This window comes from Sorex fumeus, unplaced genomic scaffold (genome assembly GCF_029834395.1).
Source record: "Sorex fumeus unplaced genomic scaffold, SorFum_2.1 ptg000039l, whole genome shotgun sequence".
NCBI classification, from domain to species: Eukaryota; Metazoa; Chordata; class Mammalia; order Eulipotyphla; family Soricidae; genus Sorex; species Sorex fumeus.
This window is the reverse complement of record NW_026606096.1, coordinates 28,517,780-28,543,078: the sequence shown is the minus strand read 5'-3', so window position 1 is coordinate 28,543,078 and position 25,299 is coordinate 28,517,780. Positions and strand designations below refer to the sequence as shown.

The following is a 25,299-nucleotide window of genomic DNA, read 5'->3' as shown; positions in this document are numbered from 1 at the left end:
GTAAGCACCCTACCAGTTATACCATCTCTCCAGCCCCAGTAGTTCATAATAGAATACTGTGAACTATTCTATTTTTAAAATGTGGATGATCAAATTGCAAAAGAATGCCATAAAAAACCAAGTTATGGGCCAATATCCATGATGAACAGATGTAAATTTCCTCAACAAAATCTTTGTATATTGTGGTATCTATTGTACTTCTCCCTTTATGTCTAATATCAGTCTTTTCTCCTTGCCTTTATGAGTCTAGTTAAGGGTTTGCCAATCTTGTCTATTTTATTTATTGGCTTACCCTGGCTCTGCACTCAGGGACCATATACTCAGTGCTGGGGATCAACTTGAGTGGCCACTTGCAGACGACAAGGACCTATGCCCCTGTACTGTCACTCTGGCCTCACGTTTAGTCTTTCAAAGAAGGAGCATTTGTAATGTCTCTTTAATTTCCATTTTGTTTACTTCCACTCTTTTTTCCTTCAGCTGACTTTGGAATTCATTTATTCTTTTTCTACTTTCTCATGATGTGAGGTTATTTGAGCCTTTTATTTCCTCATGTAAGTGTGTATTGCTATGAAAATTCCTCTTAACACACAGGCAATACTGTGATCATCATAGCTTACAATCTTCATTCTCATTTTCATGAACTCTGTCTTTGATTTCCTCATTAACTCAACGTTTCTAAAAAAGCATGTTTAGTTTCCAGGTGTTTGCAATTGCCTCAGTTTTCTTTTTATGATTATTTCTGCCTTTGTGTACTGTGATATAAAATATTGATGCAGTTTTAATGTTTATGACTATATTGACATTTGTTTTGTGTCTCAGCACATGTCCTGAAATACATCCAAGGTGCTCTAGAGAAGTATTTGTATTCAGCTTCTCTGGAGTTAAAAGCTCTGCAAACATCAAGTTCAGCGCTTCTAACTCATTTAAGTCTGTTTTACTATTGATGTTTTATCTACCCAATGTAAGATTCTGAAGGTACTCTACCAGTATCACCATCTAGTATCATACTTTACTAGTATCATTATCTTTTGGGGTCTCTTGGTAGTTGCTTTATGTATTTCAATTCTCTGTCATTTGGTGCACAAATGTTAATGGGTGTTAAGTCTTCTCAATATATGAATTGTGCAAAGTGATCAATGAGAAGTAAACCACCCAATCTTTCTCCCTGAAAATCAGAGTTAAGTTTGGAGCATGGCCACAGCCCCAGAAACACAAGGACTTAATGCAGAAACCAGCAGCTTAGAGCAGAAAAGTGAACGGACAATGAGTTAACCCAGACCATCATTTCTGCCCAGAGGGGAAAGGGTGTTGTCCCATTCGCCCTCTCTTCTCTGGAAAGAAGGATGGTGGCCGCATGGGAGCCTTGTGGACAGCAGGTATGAGCCGGGGTGTGGGGGGCGACTAAATCTTCACGAGAAGGGGGGCATTCCGGTCCGTCCTTCACGCCCTACCGAGGTCAACAGTTGCCCCCCACGAGCGGCTCCCCAGCACGGCCACAGTCCCAGAAGCACAAGGACTTAATGCAGAACCCGGCAGCTTGGAGCAGAAAAGTGAAAGGACTATGCGTTAATCCAGGCCATCAAGTCTGCCGGAGGGGAAAGGGTGTTGCCCCATTCGCCCTCTCTTCTCTGGAAAGAAGGATGGCGGCCGCATGGGAGCCTTGTGGACAGCAGGTATGAGCCGGGGGTGTGGGGGCGACTAAAACCTCATGGGAAGGGGGGCGTTCCCCTCCGTCCTTCACGCCCTACCGAGGTCACCAGTTGCCCCCACGAGCGGCTCTCCAGCACGGCCACAGCCCCAGAAGCACAAGGGCTTAATGCAGAACCCAGCAGCTTGGAGCAGAAAAGTGAAAGGACTATGCGTTAATCCAGGCAATCATTTCTGCCCAGAGGGGAAAGGGTGTTGCTCCCTTCCGCCCTCCTCCCTCTGGAAAGAAAGATGGCGGCCACATGGGAGCCTTGTGGACAGCAGGTATGAGCCGGGGGTGTGGGGGCGACTAAAACCTCATGGGAAGAGGGGCGTTCTGGTCCGTCCTTCATGCCCTACCGAGGTCACCAGTTGCCCCCCACGAGCGGCTCCCCAGCACAGCCACGGCCCCAGAAGCACAAGGACTTAATGCAGAACCCAGCAGCTTGGAGCAGAAAAGTGAACGGACTATGCGTTAATCCAGGCCATCAAGTCTGCCGGAGGGGAAAGGGTGTTGCCCCATTCGCCCTCTCTTCTCTGGAAAGAAGGATGGCGGCCGCATGGGAGCCTTGTGGACAGCAGGTATGAGCCGGGGGTGTGGGGGCGACTAAAACCTCATGGGAAGGGGGGCGTTCCCCTCCGTCCTTCACGCCCTACCGAGGTCACCAGTTGCCCCCCACGAGCGGCTCTCCAGCACGGCCACAGCCCCAGAAGCACAAGGGCTTAATGCAAAACCCAGCAGCTTGGAGCAGAAAAGTGAAAGGACTATGCGTTAATCCAGGCAATCATTTCTGCCCAGAGGGGAAAGGGTGTTGCTCCCTTCCGCCCTCCTCCCTCTGGAAAGAAAGATGGCGGCCACATGGGAGCCTTGTGGACAGCAGGTATGAGCCGGGAGTGTGGGGGCGACTAAAACCTCATGGGAAGGGGGGCGTTCCAGTCCGTCCTTCACGCCCTACCGAGGTCACCAGTCGCCCCTCACGAGCGGCTCTCCAGCACGGCCACGGCCCCAGAAGCACAAGGACTTAATGCAGAACCCAGCAGCTTGGAGCAGAAAAGTAAACGGACTATGCATTGACCCAGGCCATCAAGTCTGCTGGAGGGGAAAGGGTGTTGCCCCATTCGCCCTCTCCTCTCTGGAAAGAAAGATGGCGGCCACATAGGAGCCTTGTGGACAGCAGGTATGAGCCGGGAGTGTGGGGGCGACTAAAACCTCATGGGAAGGGGGGCGTTCCGGTCCGTCCTTCACGCCCTACCGAGGTCACCAGTTGCCCCCCACGAGCGGCTCTCCAGCACGGCCACAGCCCCAGAAGCACAAGGGCTTAATGCAGAACCCAGCAGCTTGGAGCAGAAAAGTGAACGGACTATGCATTGATCCAGGCCATCGAGTCTGCCGGAGGGGAAAGGGTGTTGCCCCATTCGCCCTCTCCTCTCTGGAAAGAAAGATGGCGGCCACATGGGAGCCTTGTGTACAGCAGGTATGAGCCGGGAGTGTGGGGGCGACTAAAACCTCATGGGAAGGGGGGCGTTTCGGTCTGCCCTTCATGCCCTACCGAGGCCACCAGTTGCCCCCACGAGCGGCTCTCCAGCACGGCCACAGCCCCAGAAGCACAATGACCTAATGCAGAACCCAGCAGCTTGGAGCAGAAAAGTGAAAGGACTATGCGTTAATCCAGGCCATCAAGTCTGTCCGGAGGGGAAAGGGTGTTTGTCCCTTCCGCCCTCCTCCCTCTGGAAAGAAAGATGGCGGCCGTATGGGAGCCTTGTGGACAGCAGGTATGAGCCGGGGGTGTGGGGGCGACTAAAACCTCATGGGAAGGGGGGCGTTCTGGTCCGTCCTTCACCCCCTACCGAGGTCACCAGTTGCCCCCTGCGAGCGGCTCTCCAGCATGGCCACGGCCCCAGAAGCACAAGGACTTAATGCAGAACCCAGCAGCTTGGAGCAGAAAAGTGAACGGACTATGCATTGATCCAGGCCATCAAGTCTGCTGGAGGGGAAAGGGTGTTGCCCCATTCGCCCTCTCCTCTCTGGAAAGAAAGATGGCGGCCACATGGGAGCCTTGTGGACAGCAGGTATAAGCCGGGAGTGTGGGGGCGACTAAAACCTCATGGGAAGGGGGGCGTTTCGCTCCGCCCTTCACGCCCTACCGAGGCCACTGGTTGCCCCCCGCGAGCGGCTCTCCAGCACGGCCAGGACTCCAGAACACAGAAACCAATTTCTTAACTATCTGACTTTCAGTAGAAATACTTCCAGGGTCAATAGGTAAAAGAGCAGAAATCCAAAACCAACATTTAATTCTTGAACCCAGCCGTAGAAAGCAAATCACTTCACAATGCTTTTTCAGCATGTCTGATTTGGGGGGGGGGGGGTAAACTCTAAATAATAGTGGTGAATCTTTTATTGAAACAATGAATCTAATCAAAGCAGATAGAGTGTTAACTAGAATTCATCTGCTTCACAGGGACGGGGAGGGGTGGGGGGTGGGGTTTTATTGGGGTTCTTCATGGTAAAAAATAAGTATTGGTAAAGGGAAATGTGTTTGATATTTGCATGACTGAGACATAAACCTGAAAGCTTTGTAACCTTTCCCACAGTGATTCAATAAATAAATTTAAAAAAAAAAAAAATATATATGAATTCCTTGATTTTATACTGATAAACTCATCATTATATTGATAAATGCATATTTATAAACTTTTCCATTTTCTTCTTGCTGATGATTTCTAATTTTAGATCATTATGGCTGGATCCTTGCAATCAATTCACACACATACATATGTGTGAATACACACACATATACATTCATGTATATATGTGCATAATCGATTAATGGCCACACTCGGCAGTATGCAAGTCAAATTCTAGTGCAGTACTTGGGATATGATGTGGTACTCACTCTACGATCTAAAGTTTTTTCTTCCCTTCTCCCCAAAGTAAAGAATCTCATTGAAAATGCACACATGGATCCTGGGGGGTGGGGGGCTCAAAGGGCTAGTGCACATGCTTTTCGTATGCAAGGCCTAGGTTCAATTCCTGTCACTGCAAGGTTACCTGAGGATTACCAAGAGCAATCCCCAAACACAGAGCCAGATTTGGCTCCTAAGAACTGCAAAATATAAAAAAGAAAAAAGATAGTTTGTACTTTTGAAGTTGACTTTTTGAAATACCAACACAATCTACTACTGAAAATGGATCAATGCCATGGTTTCAACAACTGAGGTCTATAGCTTCAATACAGACTAGTATTTTCCAAATTGAGTGTTTCCTAGTCCCACTAGCTTTTCCCACCTCAGGAACTGGAATAATCAAAGGATGGGGTAGTAGTAGCCTCAAGTGAAATTGCAGGAGTCTTCTATTTGTCCACTTAAAGAAGACAGATTTCAGGAGGGGAGGTTTAGGGGCTAGGGCATATAACTTGAATGCTACCAAACCAAGTCTATCTAGACCCACAAGGGACTCCCATGCACCTTCCCAGCAAGGCAACAGCATATTGCCCTAGGGGTTTGTAAGTTAGAACTTATTCAGGTTCTAACTCTGAATCACTGATACAATTGGTTGAGTAAAGCCAGGAATGACCCACCAGCTCTTTGAGTACCACTTGGATGGTCCTTCTCCCCACTCCCATTATTTTAAAAGGGGGGCGGGGGAGGGAAATAGATCTCCAGATGGATACTGTGTGATTTTTTTTTTCCAGAAAAAGGGGGTAGTAGAAAAAATGAAGACCCAGATACCTATGGTCTAGAATAACCAAGTAATTTTTCAGTACTCTACACAGAAAAGATTACATTCCTTGCCTAACCAGCATAGTTCCCTTTGTTAAGAAATCACATGCATGACCTATACGATTTCCTTTTTCGTATGGGCTTCTGGGATATCAGAACTAATTTTTTTGTTTTTTTGGTTTGGGCCATATCTGACAGTGCTCAAGGATCACTAATGACAGTGCTTGGGGAAGTATTTGCAATGACTAGAATCAAGCAGGGTTAGTTACATGCAAAGCAAGAACCTTAACCACTGCACTATCTCTCTTGGCTCTGGAACTAGATTTTTATTCCGTTTCACTAATTTTTTTATATGATCCCTGGGTCAAACTCTGCTATGCTCACAGGCTACTTCCTGCTCAGTAGTTGTGCCAAGTGGTACTGGTAAGGATGCTGGGGATTGAACTCTGGCCTCCTACATACAACATACACACTCCAGTCTGTTATCTCTCACACCTAGTTTTATTTCATTTGGGGTCACACCTGGCTGTGGCCCACACAGACTTCAGGATTTAATCCTGGCTCTGTATTCAGGGATCACTTCCGGTAGGTCTGGGGGGCGACCATATGTGCTTCCAGGGATCAATCTAACCTAGGTCAGCTGCATGCAACATTAATGCACTACATGCTGTCCTACCTTTCCAGTCCCTTAGTTTTACTATATTCTCCACTTCTCCACTTCCCTTCATCATTGTTGAGAAGACTAGGGGTTGCAGACATCTAACTGTGGTGCTTACTTAAGGTTATATATCAGTTGCAAGGTTGACCATCCAGCCACAGTGCTAGGTTTTGCCCTCCTTAAGTTGCAGTAATTTGCATATGATTGCCAGAGCTCTCACTTTTAGTTGATGAACACACTTTACAATTGTGGTGCTTGCTAGGAATAGGCACAGTGTTCATACACAGGCTAATCCAGGGGCACTACCTGGCTGTAGGGTTTATTTATAGGCTAGAAATCAGCTGCTTGAGAATATCATCAAACATCTTTCCTACTTATACAGACAGACAGTATGCAAAAGTAAAGTGTTTCCTTGAAATAACTTTTGATGATATGCTGTTTTTTCCATGGCATATCATTTTTAAAAGAGGCTATGAATACAATGATCTTTCTTAGGAAGAAAAGGAGAAGTCATTCAAAATAACTAGAAATGATATTAATTTTATTCCCTAATATCAGAAATTGAATTCCTTCTCAAGTGAGAGAAGGAATCTGGAGTTTCAACCTCCACTGACGATCAAGAACCAGGGATGCTGTCTTGTTTGCCCAGGCGTCGAAAATCAGATGGGCCAGACAGGTAATGCGATTTAGAGATGACCACTGGACTAGAGCCATTACTGACGGGATTCCACGGGACATCAAAAGTACACGTGGCTGCCCACCTAAGAGTTGGTCAGATTTCTTCATCAAAACCCTGAACAAACATTTTGAGGTTCTTCGTGTTCCTCAAGCGAGCAGATGTCACTGGGCTACACTAGCACGCAACAGTGATGAATGGAGATGTTAATGGCACCCACTCAAGCAAATCGATGATCAACAGATGACAAGTGATACAAATGATCAGAAATTGAAATGTTCACTCTCAAATAAAAAAGATCTAAATGGAAAATTCTAATTGCCTTTCACAATAATTCTCAACTGACCCAAATTCTCCATTTTGCCATGTTACATCTTCACTTACTGTCTCCATCTGAACGGAATAAAGTAACTGAGATCTAATCCTTTGCCACTTTATGTCATTCTGATGAAATCTAAGATCACATTGTCTTGTATCATAAACTAAAGGCCTCCAGGAGTAAAAGCAGTAGGATAATGGTCTAAGGATTGAAAATACCAAAAACATTCAGATTTTAGTAACATTGGAAAGAGGGCCAAAGAATCCACACAGTTGGGCAGAACTGTTGGAGTACACGGAGCTTAGGTTTATCGGAATCGCACTCATCACAGTGCTCCCGAGTCACTCCCATTACTTTGTCTGCTTGTAACCACTTCTATGCTCTCTTCCCCAACCAATTTGTAAGGTCTCATCCTTCTTAGACACTGAAGCTGTACTGTAAGTTAATATTGTCTTTCTCCTCTCCTTATGTCTTTTGAGCAGTTTACCTTAATGCAATATCCTTTTGTATAGATACAGGAAGACAATTAATTAATGTGCTCCGTAACTTAGGAATTGATTGGCTTTGAATGTTATTCACTCCTGGGCATCTGCCTTCTCAACTTAAGCCTCAGTTGCCCTCACTTCCTAGCACCCCAAGGGCAGGGTCCCGACGTGGGACTGGATGGAACCAGGGCAAGCCGGTAAGTTATGTGCTACCCTGGCATCGCGATGGGCCAGGCAAAGGTGCCACGATTCTTAACTATAAGTTAAGAGTTTGATCATAGGCAAATGATGTCATGATCCAAAAGTAACGACGAGACTAGGGCCCTGCTGCTAGGAATAGGAAAGATATCTGGCCTGAGCACTGCAGTCTGAGATCGAGATGGCCCTAGGAGAGCAATTCTATAAGCTCAAAGTATTTCTTACTGTGTCCATACGAAATGATTAATATTATGTATGCTTATATGTTGGTTGGACAAGGAGAGGAGAAGAAACACGTCCTAGAAGCAGTTTTCTGTGTGTCCTGACTAGCTTGGATGAGACTGCTTTTTTGGAGATGTAGATTCCAAGCTCTAGCAGACTGGTCTTTGTTGTGCTAATCTAAGTGCTTGTAGCTTGTGAAAAGGTGAGGCCAGGATTACTGGCCTGCGGATGTAAGGAAACAATGTATGGTTTGCCGCCTCAACGTTCTTTCTGTAACTCCTTCTGATGACATCATTATATTGCGCCCTTTAGAGGTACTATGATCTATATAAGGGAGATTCCAGGGCTCTCTGGGGGGACACGTGCACCAGAGAACGGGGGGACACGTGCATCAGAGAACCTGGGAAGATGGGGCTGAGGACAGAAGCTGAGAGAACAAAGGCGCACGTGCTTGAGGATTCCTGAGGCCTCCATGACATACATCTCTTCCATGTAATAAACGGCTGCTAAGACCAACCAGCTTGGCCTCGTTTCCTTCCTTCACCTGACCATCGCCATCGACCTCCCTGGGGTGGGGAAACGGCCAGACCGCCGGCCCTTTTTATTTTTTGTGTGTTTACACACAGAACTAATCTTTCTGGGTGATGAACAGAATGATGAGATGATCAACATGAGATGAGAGTTGATGAACAGAATGTGGATTTCAGGAGTAAGAGAGTAACTTGAATATTAAGTTGGAAAGAATAAAAATTTGAGGGGTAGAGATAGTACAAGGATTAAGTTCTTGCTTTGCATGAACTGACCCATGCAAAGGTTCTACTGCATTAAGTAACTAGTTCTATTGCATTAAGTACCCAGAGCACAGTCAACACTGATCCTTGAGCAAAGTCAGTGTGGGATTCAACCACCCTACCCTGAGCCTTCTCTCACAGAACAGGAAAAAAAGATATCCTAGAGAGATCCTCAACAATACTGTAGTGCATACTTTGCATGCAGAAAAACTGTGTTCAATCTGCAGTAGAACAGAGCATCCCAAGCAACAACAGGTGCCAGGCCCAGCCCAAACCAGCTTGATTGACTCTGAACATCACTGAGTATCCCACCCCCCCAAAAAAAAGAAAGGGGGAAAAAAGAATGTGAAAAGAGAAACCAGTAATGACTAGTTTACAGATTAGTATGATCATATTTTGATCAAAGCAAAGAGGAAGGCTGGAAGAACACATCTATCAGGCTATCAAATGTAATACAGGCTGAATAAAGACTTCCCAAGTATATCTGTATCTTAATCCCTGAACCCATGAGTATATTTTTCTGATAAGAAAAAGCTTTACACATGTGAGTTAAGAATCTTGAGATGGGAATATTATCCTGTATATTTTTAAATGCTGGGGGGGGGGGTGCAGGTGGTAGGGGAAAGACTGACAAATCTCGAAAGAGAGCCACAAGCTTCAGAGATGACCCCAGATGCTACGCCAGGCTTAACTTCTTCCTGGACAACGGGGGGGGGGGGGGGGGGGGGGAGGGGGGGCAGCCGAAAACCTCCAGAACCCCATCTCCCACCATCACGCTCATGGCCGATCTCCAAAGGCTCGAGTAGAGCCACTCAAGCACAAGAATGAATCTGCTGAAAATCTCAGGTATGCAGCTTTTGTGACCTTCATGCTTTTGCAGCACTGGGAATGGGTGACCTTCACCCATATCCCCATTTTCCCTATCCCAGAAGCTACACCCATAAACCAACTCCGGAGCCATTTAAACTCATTAATGGCCATGACCCAGAGACTGACCAGTAAATCTCACAAGACAGCCACAAGTTGTATCACCCTATCCAACCTATCCAAAATCTCAGAATCCCTGGAGTATGTGGGCTACTCCACTCCACGTGACAGGCTTGGGTGCTAGGGGGGGGGGGGGGGGGGGCGATAACTAAAGGCAATGCGAAAGTGTTATGGAGTTGGAATATTGAATTTGGAAAATTACTGTGAGCTACTTTAGCACTGTAGCACTGTCCTCCAGTTGTTTATTGATTTTGCCCCAGCAGGCACCAGTAACAGCTCCATTGTGAGACCTGTTACTATTTTTGGCATCTCGAATACGCCATGAGGAGCTTGCCCAGCTCTGCTCTGCAGGCTGGATACTCTTGGTAGCTTGCTGGGCTCTCTGAGGGACAGAGGAATCGAACCCGGGTCAGCCGCGTGCAAGGCAAACACCCTATCCGCTGTGCTATTCCTCATCCCTCCACCAGCACACATTCTCCATCACCAATGTCCCCGGTATAGCTTCACCTTTCCAACCCTCCCCCTGCCTCCATGGCAGACAATTTCCCCCATATGCTCTACTTTGGGGCATTATGGTTTGCAATACTAATATGGGGAGGCCATCACATTTGGTCCTTGATCTACTTTCAGCACACATCTCCCATCCTGAATGGGCCCGCCAACCATCATTGTCTTAGTGATCCCTTCTCTATCCCAGCAGCCTTCTCCCCCGCAAGGCTTCCCCCCACCCCACTCCCACTGCAGGGTTCAAGGGAACCCTTATGTGGTGGTGGGGACTGAACCCAGGGCAGCCAAGTGCTAAGTAGGTGACTGGCAAATATATATATATATATTTTTTTTTTAATTAGTGAAACACATGAGGTACAGTTGTAGACTTACAAATTTTTGGCTTGGGTCTCAGTTATACAATGATCAAGTACCTATCCCTTCACCAGTGCCCATTTTCCACCACCACACGTCCCAGTATCCCTTCTATCCCTCATCCCCCCATCCCACCCTGCCTCTGTGGCAGGGCATTCCCTTTTGTTCCCTCTCTTTCTCCTTTTGGGTGTTGTGGTTTGCATAAGAGGCAATGGGTGACAATCATGTTTGGTATATAGTCTACTCTCAGCATGCTTCTCCCATCCTGGGAGGATCCTCCCAACACTCTTTATTTGGTGCTCCCTTCTCTATCTGAGCTCCCTTTTCCCCTAGGATGTGCGGCTGGCCTCCAAGCCATGGAGTAAAAACACATTTGGATATGCTAAAAAGTTACTGCTTTTCCTTTTGTGAGACAACATGGTTGGACCACACAGGGGATGGGGGGGGGGGGGCCGCAGGGGGGGGGGGGGAGGCGGGGTCCTGTGCCTGCTCTTTCCCAAGCTGGAACCTTCCAGAAAAGGCTAGTAGAGCAGAAAGCTCGTTTTCACAGAAATTCTGAATTGAACTGTCTACATCGCCAACCCTGAAAGAACCAGGGACCTGAAACCTCGAAACCTCGGAGGTGACGGACACCCAATGTACCTTCCACCGGGTCTAGGAGGGAGTCTGGTACTCGGGGTCGCGTTCCACGGGCGGGAAGCTGAACGCTGCGGGCAAACACGTGCCAATGAAGGCATAATCCCAGGGGTCCGGGAGTGACGGGCACCGAGCCCGACACGACAGGCCCCGTGCCCGCTGTCCCCTCAAGCGCTGTCCCCCTCTTCCTCGGGAAGTCCTCCAACCTCTCCTCGCCCCACCGTCCCACCCAGTCGAGTGGGTCTTGGAGGCTTGAGGAGGCGCAGCGGTGGCTCCTACCTGTCTCCTCAATGTCTCTCTCCTCACCTGAAAAGCGGCCTCTCTCTTCGCCCTCGGCTAAATGGCCTCAACAGTCAGGCTTCAAAGTCAACTGGGGGCCCAACATGGCGTGGCAGGGCCGGAAGAGGCGTGCTCTCGCGAGACCCGGACGGGAGTTGGGCACTGAGCTCCTAGAGGCGGGGCAGGGCTTCCGGTGCTGGCCTCGAGTGGGGCTCACTTGGCATTCCGTCCCCGCATCCCCGGGCCCTGCCGGGAGAGATCTCTGAGCTCAGCGCCAGGACTAAGTCCTGAGCACCTGCCAAGTGTGACCAAGTGACATCTGTTTGCTCCTCTTCAGCTGAAAGCACGGCAACATCCCTATGGATGGGGCACCCAGGGGCAAACGTCTACAGCTCTCAGGACTAAAATGCCAACGAAGAAACGCCAACTTCTTTAGTGTGAATGCCAGTTATACCATTCGTTTTCAAAGGGTGAACCATGGACAGAGTGCTTTCCATCGCTGTGTGCATAAAGATCTGGACTACAATAAATTAAGTCAATACTACGTTAAATCCTTTTACCCAACCCCATTTCGATCCCCGGCACCACAATAAATAGTAAAGAAGTAAAATCTTGTTCCAATGCAACTTTTTCACCGATATTTAATAAACCCATTTGCAAGGGCACTGTCTTAAGTTAACAATGAACAAAATAAGTTGCTTCCCTCATGGACTCTTTGCTGAAGGGAGAGTTTAAGTCATGCAGGGAGTAGCTCAATGTTATCCTCTCCCCTTTCTGAGAACCCCCAGCATTCCACCACCACCCCATTCCCACCCCTGCCAGCACCAATGTCCTATCTCACAGAAATAATTCTCCATTCCAGAAGCAGGCAGTCATGTGGGTACCAGAGAATCCCACCATCTCCCAAGAGAAGAACCCAGATTTGTAATTCATCTGACTTAACCACATACACCAGTATGCCTAGTCTTTCCAAAAGGAGCGGTCTGTGGAGAACAACAGCTGCTCAACAAGTTTAAAAAGACACTTTTTGAGGCCGTTGACCAGATAACAACAACAAAACAGTCAATTATTCCACAACTCCAGTCATGAAAACAGACAGCTAGGTAAACTGAATTACAATAATGGTGGTGTGACTAACCTAAAGTCACCCCTTTTTACAAAGTAATGTTCTCTGGAGTAGCTAATTGACCTTGGTTTCTTAGATCTTCTTCTTGATTTCCAAATGACTTCTGAGACTACTTCCTATTTTTCTCACTTATCTATCCTTCCAGTAATCCTCCAACCACTGTACTTAGTAAAGCAGGTCTCTCTCGCAATCTTAAAAACAAAACTATTAACAGAGGAAGGGAAAAAGAAAACACAAAACTATTACGTACATTGTTTATTCAGTTAGTTCAATGAGAGTGCTCTATACCACTTTTTATGAAAAATCTTCTTAGACTATAATAGAAGGACTTAGTAAAAACCACTTATAAAACGCATGGTGAATTCCATTTATATAGTCTTTGGCTAACAATCATCACAGTGAGTTATTTATGATGGGAAAACCACCATCTGAATAACAATTCATATAGAAACCACTGAAATATATACAATTTTGTTTTTGTGCTCTTTTATTTGTTGGGTCACACACACTGGTGCTCAGGGGCTACTTCCAGCTTGTAGCTTAGGGGTTGTTCCTGGCAGTGCTTAGGGATCATATGCAGTGCTGTGATCAAACTCAGATCTCCTGCCTGTCAGATCTCCTGCCTGCAAAGCATGCACTCTAGCCCATTGATCTCTCGCTCCAATTCTCAGCATATGTTTTAATAACACAGTTAGAAAGAACAAGTCTTGACATAGAACTTCAAACATCTAGCTCCCCCAGAAACTATAAGTAATCAGGTATTCTATAAGTAATCTGAGGGTAAAGTCATAAACAAACATCTTTTTGAAAGCTCTTTAGATGAGGGGTCAGGGAGATAGTTCAAAGGGCTGGAGCACAGGCAGAACATGCGGGAGCCCTGGACATTATCTCTGGCTTAGTCCTCTGAGCACTACTGAGACCAACCCGTGAGCAGCACCCTGAGCACTGCTGGCAGTATGCCCAAACCAACCAAACAAACATAATGAAGATAAACACGCAAACATAATTAAGATAATAAAAATAAAGATAAAGTTCTCTAGTTGACTCTGATGTCCAGTCACAGCTGAGAGCTCTGGCAGTGAGGCACAGATAATCAAAGATACTGTTATATAACACATGGTTCAGACAGCAGCATCTTTGAAGAGATGTTGAAATGCAGAACCTCAGGCTAGACCCCAAACCCCTACTGTTAAGCGGGAAATGAGGAAAGAAAGGGATGCTTCAATGACTCCCAGTCCCCCAACAAATGGGATACAAGGACATCTTTTGATGAAGCATGCAATTGGATTTTCAATCATTGGGCAACTACAGATCTTGGGCTTGATGTGAAGTGAGACACTTTGCCACCAAGAATCCTCTTTAGCTTGTGTGTTTAAATCTAGTGGGGGGAGGGGGGGGGAATTTGACCCACAGTCTCTAAAGAAGAAACACCTTACCTGTTTTCTGTTCCAGTGGTCTGGCCACAATAAAAACTGGGAAATCAGGAAATGTGACCAGAACAGGGAAGTTTAAAATACAATAGCCTGGGCACTAGATTGGTTTTGCAGGAGAATGGGAGAGAGGATATGGAGATCCTGTATGTCCAACTATTCTTTGTGCTATGTGAAAAGATAGCTCTCTCTGGGGCTGGAGAGATGGTGTAGCGGGTAGGGCATTGTGGCCAACCTGGGTTTGATTCCTGCACCCATATGGTCCCCAAAACCTGCCAGGAGTGACCCCTGTGCACAAAGTCAGGAGGAAGCCCTGAGCACTGCTGGGTATGTTTCCAAAACAAGTGATAAATAATTGTTTTTTCAATTGACTGTCAGCCACTAGCTTCCTGAAAACTTTGTTTCTTTAGAAACTATTTGTTTGGGTATTTGTGGGAAGGAGTGGGTGGGGGTTGTTAAGGACCATACTCAGCAGTGTTTAGGGGCTGTTACTGGCACTATACTCAGGAGTGACCCCTAACAAGGCCCCAGGAACCATATGTGATGCTGAGGATCAAATAAGGGTAAGAAACATGCAAGGCAAACACTTTGACCCCTACAGTATCTCTCTTGCCCCTCTTTAGAAATTCCTAAAGATTGCTTTCATTGACATGTTAGACATCTCTACTGCACATTAACATAATTTATTTTAGTTGGAATCTATTATAAGAACTAGTATCTGACTAGAGTAAAATGATACAAAACAGATACGTATAAAAATAAACAAACTCCTTTTGCAATACAGGCCAATTTGTTCTTTTTTTTATTATTTTATTTATCTATTTGGCTATTTTGTTGACACCCAGAGATGCTCAGGGGTTACTCCTGGCTCTGCACTCAGGAATTACTCCCGGAAGTTCTCAGGGGCGCACACAGGATACTGGGGATAGAACCTGGATCAGTGTGCAAGGCAAAATAATGGGGTTGTTAAGGGCCATCCTCAGCAGTGCTTAGGGGATGTTACTGGCACTAGACTCAGGAGTGACTCCTAGAGATGCTCCAGTGATCATATGTGATGCTGAGGATCAAATACAGCCCTGTCTGCTGTACTATCATTCTGGCCCCGTTGTGCATCCTTTTTATTTTTTTTATTTTTATTTTTTTATGTAGGAGTACTGCTATTTATTCAGCCACTGATCAGCTGATTGAATTGTGCATGAACTCCACTGTGCATCCTTTTTAAAAAATTAGTTGCCTGAGGCCAGAGAACTAATACAACAGGTAAGATGCTTGTCTTGCACACAGCTGATCTCAGGTTCAATCTTTCTGGAACTGCACATGATTCCACAAGCAATACCAGGAGTGGTCGAAAAATAAAAGAAACCAAAAAAAAATCATTGTCAATAGAATGGCTGTTGCCAAAAAGCAGTATTTTATTCCAGCCCATATCAAACTAATTGTTGTTTGATATATTGTTTCCTAAGCCATTCTTTTCTTTCATAAAGCCCTAGTTTAAAGATAGTCCTTTCTAATTCATTCAGCAGAAGTTGATAACCTTGCATATTACACAGGCTGTCTCTAAAGTTGTCTTAGTCCTGGTTGTTGTCTAAGCACTGTCTACTTAAAAAAATTTTTTTTAATTTAGGCTCTGTGATTTTACAATCCTGTCAAAAGTAATTTCAGGTTTACAACTTCCAACCCCATCACCAGAGTTAGCATCTCTTCACCTAGATCCCCTCCCAACCTTCTGAAAACTGGTTAGTACCTATGTGAATCTCCAGTCTCAGCAATAAGAAAACCCAATTCAGAATGGATAGCACATGACTAAAGAGCAATAAAGGACATGTCATTATCCCAAATCCACATCCCTCTTGGGGCATGTTCCTCCCGCATCCCAGCGGGTTACAGTTTTGGATGCTTTCTTCAGCATACCAGTAGTGGAGGGTTCTAAATACCTATTTACTTTTGAGTGGGACATGAGGGAGAGTCCACACATCTCATGTGAACCAAAATTCCTCAGGGCTTCTGAAACAGTCCTCGTTTTATAGGTCAGGCTGAGAAAAGATTTTGAGAACTTGCGTCTCATACTAGGAAAGCTCATCCAACATGGGGGTGATCTGCTTCCCTACAACACAGAGATCACTAGAAAATACCACTGAGATCCTCAATTTCCTGGTGTCAAGGGATATAAAATCATAAGGAACAAGAAATCTCAGGCAACAGAAGTCAAGAACTCAGCAGTAATTTTAACCCCAGGAACCAGGATTTGGGGTCAGAAATAATTTAGGTATTTTTAAGGTTTCAGAACAGGTTTGTCAGAGCTGTGACATCTATGCTTACAACAACCCACAGGGCACTCAGCCTCCCAAGTTAATTGTGTACTCCCAAGTACACAAAGGTACATGGCACATATCTCAGAGAGGACTGGCAACTGGACTTGACTCAGTTGCCCCCACACAGTGGGTTCAAATATTTGCAGGTTTCCGTGGACACGTTTACCACATGAATAGAGGCATTCCTTACCAGGAATGAAAGAGCACCCGAAGTAACTAAGGAACTTCTCCAGGAAATAATTCCCAGATTCAGGCTACCCTGTAGCTCACAATGTCAACCACAGAGGTAACCAAGCAGATGGCCAAGGCTCTGGGAATTAAGTATTGTTTACTTTCCACATGGAGACCTTAATCATCAGGCAAAGTGGAGAGAGCAAGTCTGAACTCGAAGACACAAATCAGAAAGCAAAGTCAGCAAAGTTCTCAAAACTGGTGACAGGCTCTCCCTCTAGCTTTGCTTTGGATGTGCACTGCCTCATCTTAGCTCCTTCAGAGCCCTGTGTGGGAGGCCCTTCATCCACATGGACCTACTATTTGACTGTCAAGTGACCTCCTGGGGTCTTTACCTCCTAAATGGACCAAACTCTCTAGAATTCTCTGCCTCGCAGCCATGAGTTTCCTGGGATCCCAAGGTAAACTCATCACTTTCTGGTGAAGAGGTAGAACCCTCACACACAGAGGTCAAAGGTCTGACTCCAAGGGTGACCAGAAAAACAGATTATCAATCCAAACATTTACAAGAATCAAAAAGCCTCTTCAAAGCCTCACACTAAGTAACAACCAGCAGTGACCTGGTTTTCTAACTTGTATCTGTTACTCTAATTACCACTTTCATCCTCACTTTCAACTTACTCCCATATAAAGGATGCCCGTCTTCAACCACTTTACCAACCACTGTTTTGAACTACCAAACACAGATCATAAGCCAATTAACCTACCATGCCAGAATTTGACTCACCCACCACTGCAGACCTAATAGACTTCAAGAAGGAAGCCCTATAAGAAAGCACTGTCCTTTCCCAGCAGGAAGCAGCTTCAGAAGCTGGATCTTCAATCCAGTGTCCCTAGAAGAATTCAGAGCATGCACTGCTAAAGGAAGGAATGTTAGGCAGGCAGTGATGAGGGAGAAGCCAGAGGACCTAGACCTCCAACTGCTAAATCCCGCTATCTTATTTACATAGGCCACACACAATTTCATTGGTCAGTCCCACAAGCCCGCATTTACATAGAGTATAAATAGAGTGTAACCAATAGGGGATACACTAAAATATAAGCTCAGGTCCTTATGTGCTACAGGTGAACTTGCTGGTTACTGTTGCTGGGGAGTTGGTGGGGGGGGCTACTTCTATTACTACTGTTGTTGATTCCATTAAAGATTCAGCTCACAGAGATGTATCTATGTGAATGGTTCTACTGAAGTCATCTGGTGGTTACTGTCTTAATTGCTGACCACAAAAACCTAAAACTGGTCAGATCTGCTGGGATACTACTAAATCAAAATCTGCCATTCCCCCCAGTATTTTAATATATGGTGCCAGTGTCAAATCTGGATCAGCCACATTCAAGGCAAGTACCCTACCCACTGCTCTTTCTAGTCAGCTCTAGGATCTGCAATTTTATAGTGATCTCTAGGTGATTTAAAAGCATGTTAGAGTTAGAGAAGCATAAATTAGGGGTCTCATTGCTTCACAAATGTTATAAAGTTACAAAGTTTGGTAACTCAAGAACTTTTGTTTTCTTTCTCTTCTGTTTTTAAATCCCCTTCCTTTTCTGGCTGATGTTGTGATGACTAGGGTCATGGTGCCACACTTGGTTGTGGGGCTCCACACCTTTTGGGTTGTGGTACTAGCTAAGGACACACTCCTTTATTTGCTGTGCTCACTGGAAGTCACACAATTTTAGCTGTGGTGCTTATCCCACAGGGAAGAAATGGAGGCCTACAGAATGAAATGCCAGAGGCCAGACGACCCTATGGCCTCCTTCTTAGACAGTAGAGACTAGTCACAGACATCACCCCAGATACACAATGAACTCACTCTTCTTGGCTTCTTGCCGAAGACGAAAAACAGAAAAAATCGTGTCTGCTCTTCATGCTGCCTGATTTAAATAATAAAACTTACAGAGGTTGCATAGTAAATTCATTCCTCTCCACAGTGACCATGAACTGGAGCAATAGCACAGCGGGAGGACATTTGCCTTGCATGTGGCCGACCTGGGTTCTATTCCTCCTTCCCTCTTGGAGAGCCTGGCAAGCTACCAAGAGTATCCCGCCCGCACAGCAGAGCCTGGCAAGCTACCCATGGCGTATTCGATATGTCAAAAACAGCAACAAGAAATCTCACAATAGAGATGTTACTGGTGTCCGCTCGAGCAAATTGATGAACAACGGAAGGACAGCACTACAGTGCTATAGTGCTTATACGCACCACTGTTCCACTTTCCTAACGCTCATATACTCGCAAGGGAGGGGACGGGGGAGGGGAATCACACAAAAATTTTAGTTTCAGTGCTTCAGCCTGTAACCACTAGAAACTGCTTCCAGCACCAGAGACCACTCAGAGCAGAGTTGTCAGGCACCAACAGCAGGGTTGCTAGGATGGCAAAAATGCACAGGGATCAAAGGCGCTGCCTCACACTTGAGAGGCAAGTATTTTTAGCCACTGAACTATCTCCAACTATCTCCAAGTCCCAAATAATTTTTCTTTCTTTTTGGGGGGAGGGGCACCCCAGCAGTGCTCAGGGGTCACTCCTGACAGTGCTGGGATTCAAAACAGGTCACGGTTGCAGTCGCATGCTAGGCATGCTGCTTAACCTTTATACTATGAAATTTTCTTTCTTATGAAGAAATAGAAATAGAACAGCGTAAGGGAGAAAATGTTTATGATATGGCCATTTCATGTTATTAAGCATTTCATTAGAAGCAATATTAAAATGCATGCCTGCAGACTTAAAAACTTGCAATACCACTCTTTATTCCAAATGAATTCCACTCACAAGCCACGCCCGTCACTGACTGTAGTTAAACCTCATTTGAGTCCACATATCTACCTTGAAATCTGCAGATGGCTCCAAGTTATCTCTTCCCCAAGGTAATGTGGGAGTTGAAGGGGAATCCTCATGGAGGAATAGAAAAACAGGGGTGTGGTAATAAGACTGTGGTAATAAGACAGGAAAGAATCATTTTTTTAGGATAGCTCCACTGGGCAGGAGGCGAGTCCTTAAAATTGTATGTGAATACCTCTGTGCTAGTTTCAAAAAACTGTTTGAAAATGGTGATATTTATGGCCAGAAAAACAAATCCTCCACATGGTATGCAACCCTTTTCTTCTGTGTCCCTTGTTCTAAGCCAGCTCTATGAAAAGCTATTTAACCATTTCCCAGTGTAGCAAGTCCTTGATGAATGTATCTTCAGGAAACAATACTCTGGTATAATAAAGATGGCAACCAAAGTGTCAAAAACAAAGCTGAATCCTATACAGCAGCCTGGTGAAGCATGAGAAGGACTCATCAGCAATACAAGTATTAATTGCTCATAAGCATCAGTATTAGAGTTGGGACAAAATCACCTCCCTTCACAGCTTCTACTTATTTCTTCTGTTAAGTATTTAAAGCTGGCACTAAGAAAATTGCAAAAAAAATTTTTTTTTAATATTTTCAGAGCCAGAAAAATAGAACAGGGGTTAAAACACTTGCCGTGGATGTGGCCAACCTAGGTAGATTCCCGGTACCACAGACGGTCCCCTGAGTATCTGAGCACCACCAGGAATGATCCCTGAACACAGAGCCAAAAGTGCAGAGCACAGCCAGGTGTGTCCCAAAAACTAACAAGCTAACAAAATAATATTTTCAGATTCTATAGGTTTCTTGGCAGTACACTTAAACTTGTCCCAAGAATGGCCAGAGCCCCCTTTTAAGAACTTGTAGTTTACATATTCCCCATAATAAATCTGCAGTTAGAGAATAAATAGCTTCCATTCCAAGGATACAAAAAAGGAGAGCTCTAAGTGACCGCTCCAAGGTCACATAATAAAGTAGAAAACAGTAACAAAAAGTTAAGTTCATTATTCTTACAGAGTTCATTAGACACACAAAGAGACAAAAAAAAAAATCATTAGGATTGATTAGGAATTGCATTGAGCTGCTGGTTCTAGAAATCTAAGGTAACAATGAACAAGACTGTTGGTCCTCAAACATGAGAGGAAAGTAACCAAAACCTCACATGATGACTGTACCATCAGGCAATCCATCTATGATTAGTTGTCTCTGCTTTCTTGCTCCACCATTCCCAGCCTAGGACTCCATCCCTCAGGTGATCTCATGACCCAGGTGACTGCAGTGAGCTACTGGTCAGAGGTTTTCATGCCCACGTGTGAGTCTAATGAGAATTCTAGCTCCATTCCCCCAGAAAATAAAAGAATGAAACCTTTAGCAAACAACATAGGATATTTGGGGGGGAAGGGGGGGGGGTAGAAGTATCTTTAGGACCCTGAAAAAGGGAAAGCATCTTTAGTCAAGGGTGACAGATAGGTCAGGGAAAAGAAACACTGACTACAATGAAAAGGATTCATAAGTATACCTACAAGGAAATATAATTTTTACATCAAATGAAACCTTACAGAAATTTTCAAAAAATAAGTCGAGAGTCTTGCACACAGCGACCAACCTGGTTTGATCCCCTACATCCCATACAGTCTTCCGAACAACACCAGGAGCAATTCCTGAGTGCAGAATCAGGAATGACCCATGAGCAATGCTATGTCTGACCCAAAAACTGAGGGGAAAAATAACCATTGAGGGCTAGAGAGCTAACTCAACAGGTTGAGTGCATGTCTGCGTGTGGGCAACCTGGGTTCAGTCTCCAGCACCACACGGTCTCCTGAGCACCACTTGGAGTGACTCCTCAGCAGAGAGCCAGGAGTAGAGCCAAAGCACCAGCAGATATCACCAAAACAAAAAAACAAACTTTTTTAAAGGGCTGGAGCGATAGCACAGCGGGTAGGGCTTTCGCCTTACAAGCGGACAACATGGCTGACCCGAGTTCGATTCCTCCGCCCCTCTCGGAGAGCCCGGCAAGCTACCAAGAGTATTCGATATGCCAGACACAGTAACAACAAAGTCTCCAATGGAGACGTTACTGGGCCCGCTCGAGCAAATCGACGATAACGGGAGGGCCTTTACCTTACCTTTTTAAAGCCAGAGGATGGAAAATATATGTAACACATGTCACTGTCACTGTCCTCCTGTTGTTCATCGATTTGCTCGAGCAGGCCCAGTAAAGTCTCCACTGGAGACTTTGTTGTTACTGTGCTTGGCATATCGAATACATCACGGGGAGCTTGCCAGGCTCTGCTGTGCGGGCGAGATACTCTCGTAGCTGGCCGGGCTCTCCTAGAGGGGTGGAGGAATCGAACTCAGGTCGGCCATGTTGGCTGCATGCAAGGCAAACGCCCTACCACTGTGCTATCTCTCCAGCCCCATGTAACACATGTAGCCAATAATATTTGAGATTTCCATCAAATCAATGCCAGATAAACCAAATAAATAGATGACATTTATACAATCAACTATAATAATATATAAAGTATATAATCAAATGTTTATGACACAATACACAAAAACTATGACTGCATGTAAATGACATGGATAAATCTAACAGGTTTAATCTTGTATGAAAAGCGTGGTATTCTGGAATGCATAAGGATGCATTCACTTGTAAGTTTTTATAACGTAAGAAGAACTAATAATACTATAAGAATGCAGATACGTCGTGTAAAACATAAAATCATAAAAAAAGGAAATCATCACAAAAATGAAAAAAATAGTTCCCCTCAACAGCAAAGAAGAGGTTATGCCTCAGAGGGATAGAAGTCGGCTTCGAAGGAACTGACAATGTTCTAGTCCTCCACTTGGCATAGGCTACAAGAGTTTTACTTTATAATTTATAGGTTTTATACACCCTTCTGAAAGTACATTGCAAAAAAGAAGTATACTTCCACAACCACCTCTAAATTTAGCATGAAGAGAGCTCATACATTCCCTCAAATTCATAAACCTTGCATGAAAACAAACATGTTTATGGCATTAAGTTATATGAAATGGAGGAAAAAGAAAAGCTTTAGGTTTTAAGGTGATATAGAAAAGAGGAAGCAAATAGAAAAGGTAAAAGATTAGAAAGTTGTTAGGTGGGAGAAACATTAAGCCTCTGGGCTAGTTTATATTCTCTGGTTTGAAGAGAGAAAGCATTCTACACAACTGAAACTAACAAATGCCCAAGCTTGGTAAGGAATGTGATGTGTTTGAAATACACTGTTTCTGAAGAGAAAGGAGAGTCCGAACCAGAATGTAAGCTATTAAACAATTTATCCCCAAAGACAGACTGGCTGTAATAGAAATTTCATCCCATCTACACACTTCATAGTTCTGTCCTTCACCCTTGAATAGAAAAAGAGCCTATTAAATGGTTAGAAATTGCACACATTGGTTGATAAGTGGGGGAAAAAAATACATACAATGTCAAGTCTCAGCAAAATATTATCACAGAACATAGAAAGGCTTCTGTCTGTCTTGGGAAATTAAGGACTGGTTAGGGCCGAAAAGTTACAAAATGTCATTTCGCCCCATTTTGGGATATTGATTATACATATTGCAACTAAACCATAAATACTGATCTGAATCCCACCTTATCTGAACTCCAAAATAGCTCCTAACAATGAAATTTCTTGTTCGAGTGAGTGAATCTGTCATGATTACAGGAACCCAAAGTGAAGGCACTTTTTAAGTCAGGATCTCAAGAAGTAAACTTAGTAACTTTTTTTTTTTCATTGTATTCTTGCCAACACTATCTCACACCTGGCCATTACTCATGATTTCACTAGGTCTGGACTTACACTGAGCAAAACTATCAATTATTTTCAAGATACTTGGTTGGTGTTTGTGTAGATAGTCAACAGCCATACAGTATACTGAAGAAAAATCCTAAAAATGAATGTAAGAATGTGCCGGGAGGGGTTGGGGGTCACATTAGAACTTCTCAACAGATATTCCTGATTCTGTGCTTAGGCAGTGCTGGGGGACCAAATCCATTTACCCAGGAAAAAAGGTTGGTTGTGAGTTTTTTTGTTTTGTTTTGGGGGGGTTATTTTACTTGTATGGTTTCGAGATTCTACCAACGGCGTCAATTATTCTTGTTCTCCTCAAATTCCTCCGTTTCACCCCATTTTTAAACCTTTCGCCCACACCCTGCGAGAGCGAGTACACACAGACGCGCGAGCGCACACACACTATTCACTATCTTAGTTCCCAACTTTCTCTTGGTGGCTCAGCGAACCACACCGAAGCGCATGATAGAATGTTCGCTCTATTCCACTCGCTGGAAAGGCCCTTACAGTTCTCATCGAATCTTCCTCCTCGCTTCTCACTTGCTCTAGTTTCTTTCTTCCCTCTTTGTTTTCTAATAACCGGCCCGGCCAGTTGGAACCAAAGAGCAACTAATTTCCCCTCCTCTGCGTTTCTCGGCCAAGCTGACCCCGGAAGTGGAGGGGGCGTGGATCTCCCACTTGCTGGCTGGGCCCAACTATTGATCCGTGCTGCTTTCGTGCACACCCCAAATGGAAGACTTTGGGACACTGTAAGGCCCAGAAATGAGGCTCGATCCAAAAGAACTGTTTGCTTGCTTCCTTCTTGCCTTCCCCTCCCTCCCTCCCTTCCTTCCTTCCTTCCTTCCTTCCTTCCTTCCTTCCTTCCTTCCTTCTTTCCTTCCTTCCTTCCTTCCTTCCTTCCCTCCCTCCCTCCCTCCCTCCCTTTCCTTCTCTCTCTCTCTCTCTCTCTCTCTCTCTCTCTCTCTCTCTCTCTCTCTCTCTCTCTCCTTTCTCTTTCTGGGGATGCTCTACTGTGGGAATTAGTGGTTGGGGAGAACGACTGTCACGCACAGCAGCAGGTCCTACAGAAAACTGGTGCGCCCTAGCGGTGGGGGAAGAAGGGGGCGAGTCCGAAGTTTCGGAGACACCCCAAAAATAATCTAGACGCCCGGCACGTGGTTTGACCCGGGGCCGCAGAACCGCCCAGGCCCTCGGGCAGGGTCGTGCTCCGCTTCGACGGCCGGTCCCCGCGAACTCCCCGGTGGCCGGTGACTCATCCCGAGCTGAGGCCGGCTGCAGGCCCGGGCTGCGCGCCCCCGGCGGCTCGGACCCGGGATGCTCGCGGCCCCGCCGCGCGCGTCCCTGGGCTCGGGCCCAAAAGCGAGGCTGGGCAACGCCAAAGCCACACGCCCTCTCTCCGCCCCCTCCAGGTCCCTCCGGCCTCCGTGCGCCCGGCGCCAACGCTGCCCTCCTCGGCGCGTCCCCGTCGCCCCTTACCTGCGGCCGAGTGGCCCGAGAGCGCCCGGCCCCGGGAGCGCCGCGGACCCCCGAGCTCCCGCCGCTCGCGCAGTTCCTCCTCTTCGTCCTCCCGCCGCCGGCCCTCGGCCATGGGCGAGCCGCGCTGGCCCACGCCCGGCTCCCTCGGGCTCCGCCGGCGGCCGCGGCCGAGTCCACCTGCAGCGGCGGCGCGGGCCGAGCCGGGTCCCGCCTCCTCGCGGGCGCCCCGGCGGCGGCGGCGGCGGCTGCGGCCGCGGCCTCCTGCTCGCGCTCCCCGCGCCCCGGCTCTGCCCGGGCCGCGTCCCCTTCCCCGCCCCGCACGGTGGCGGCCGGCCGGGCCTCGCCTTCTCGGGGAGGGGTTCCGGGCCCCGGGGCCGCCCGCCCCGAGCCGACGTGAGCGAACTCCGCAAAACGGGCTAGGAAGGGGGGAGCGAGGAGGTGGCCTGGCCTCTTCCTGCCCTTTCACAATATTCCGGTGTCAACAGGAAACCCATTTGCTTGACACTTAAACAAAAGGAGCGGGAGGAGGGACCTGCGCCGGCCGGGCCCGGGAGATGGG

The 25,299-nt window shown here is 46.2% G+C and overlaps 1 protein-coding gene and 1 pseudogene across 1 annotated transcript in view; one reads left to right on the top strand and one right to left on the bottom strand.

The window, feature by feature from the left end:
- The window catches only part of SH3D19 (SH3 domain containing 19), a 199,603-nt gene extending 174,625 nt beyond the window's left edge, over positions 1-24,978 (bottom strand). The window contains exon 1 of the mRNA XM_056119057.1: positions 24,741-24,978. Coding sequence (XP_055975032.1) covers positions 24,741-24,852 — 112 coding nt within the window. The 5' untranslated portion in view covers positions 24,853-24,978. The remainder of the gene's footprint in view (positions 1-24,740) is intronic.
- LOC130028450 (uncharacterized) lies at positions 6,414-6,542 on the top strand (annotated as a pseudogene).
- Positions 24,979-25,299: the final 321 nt, after the last annotated feature.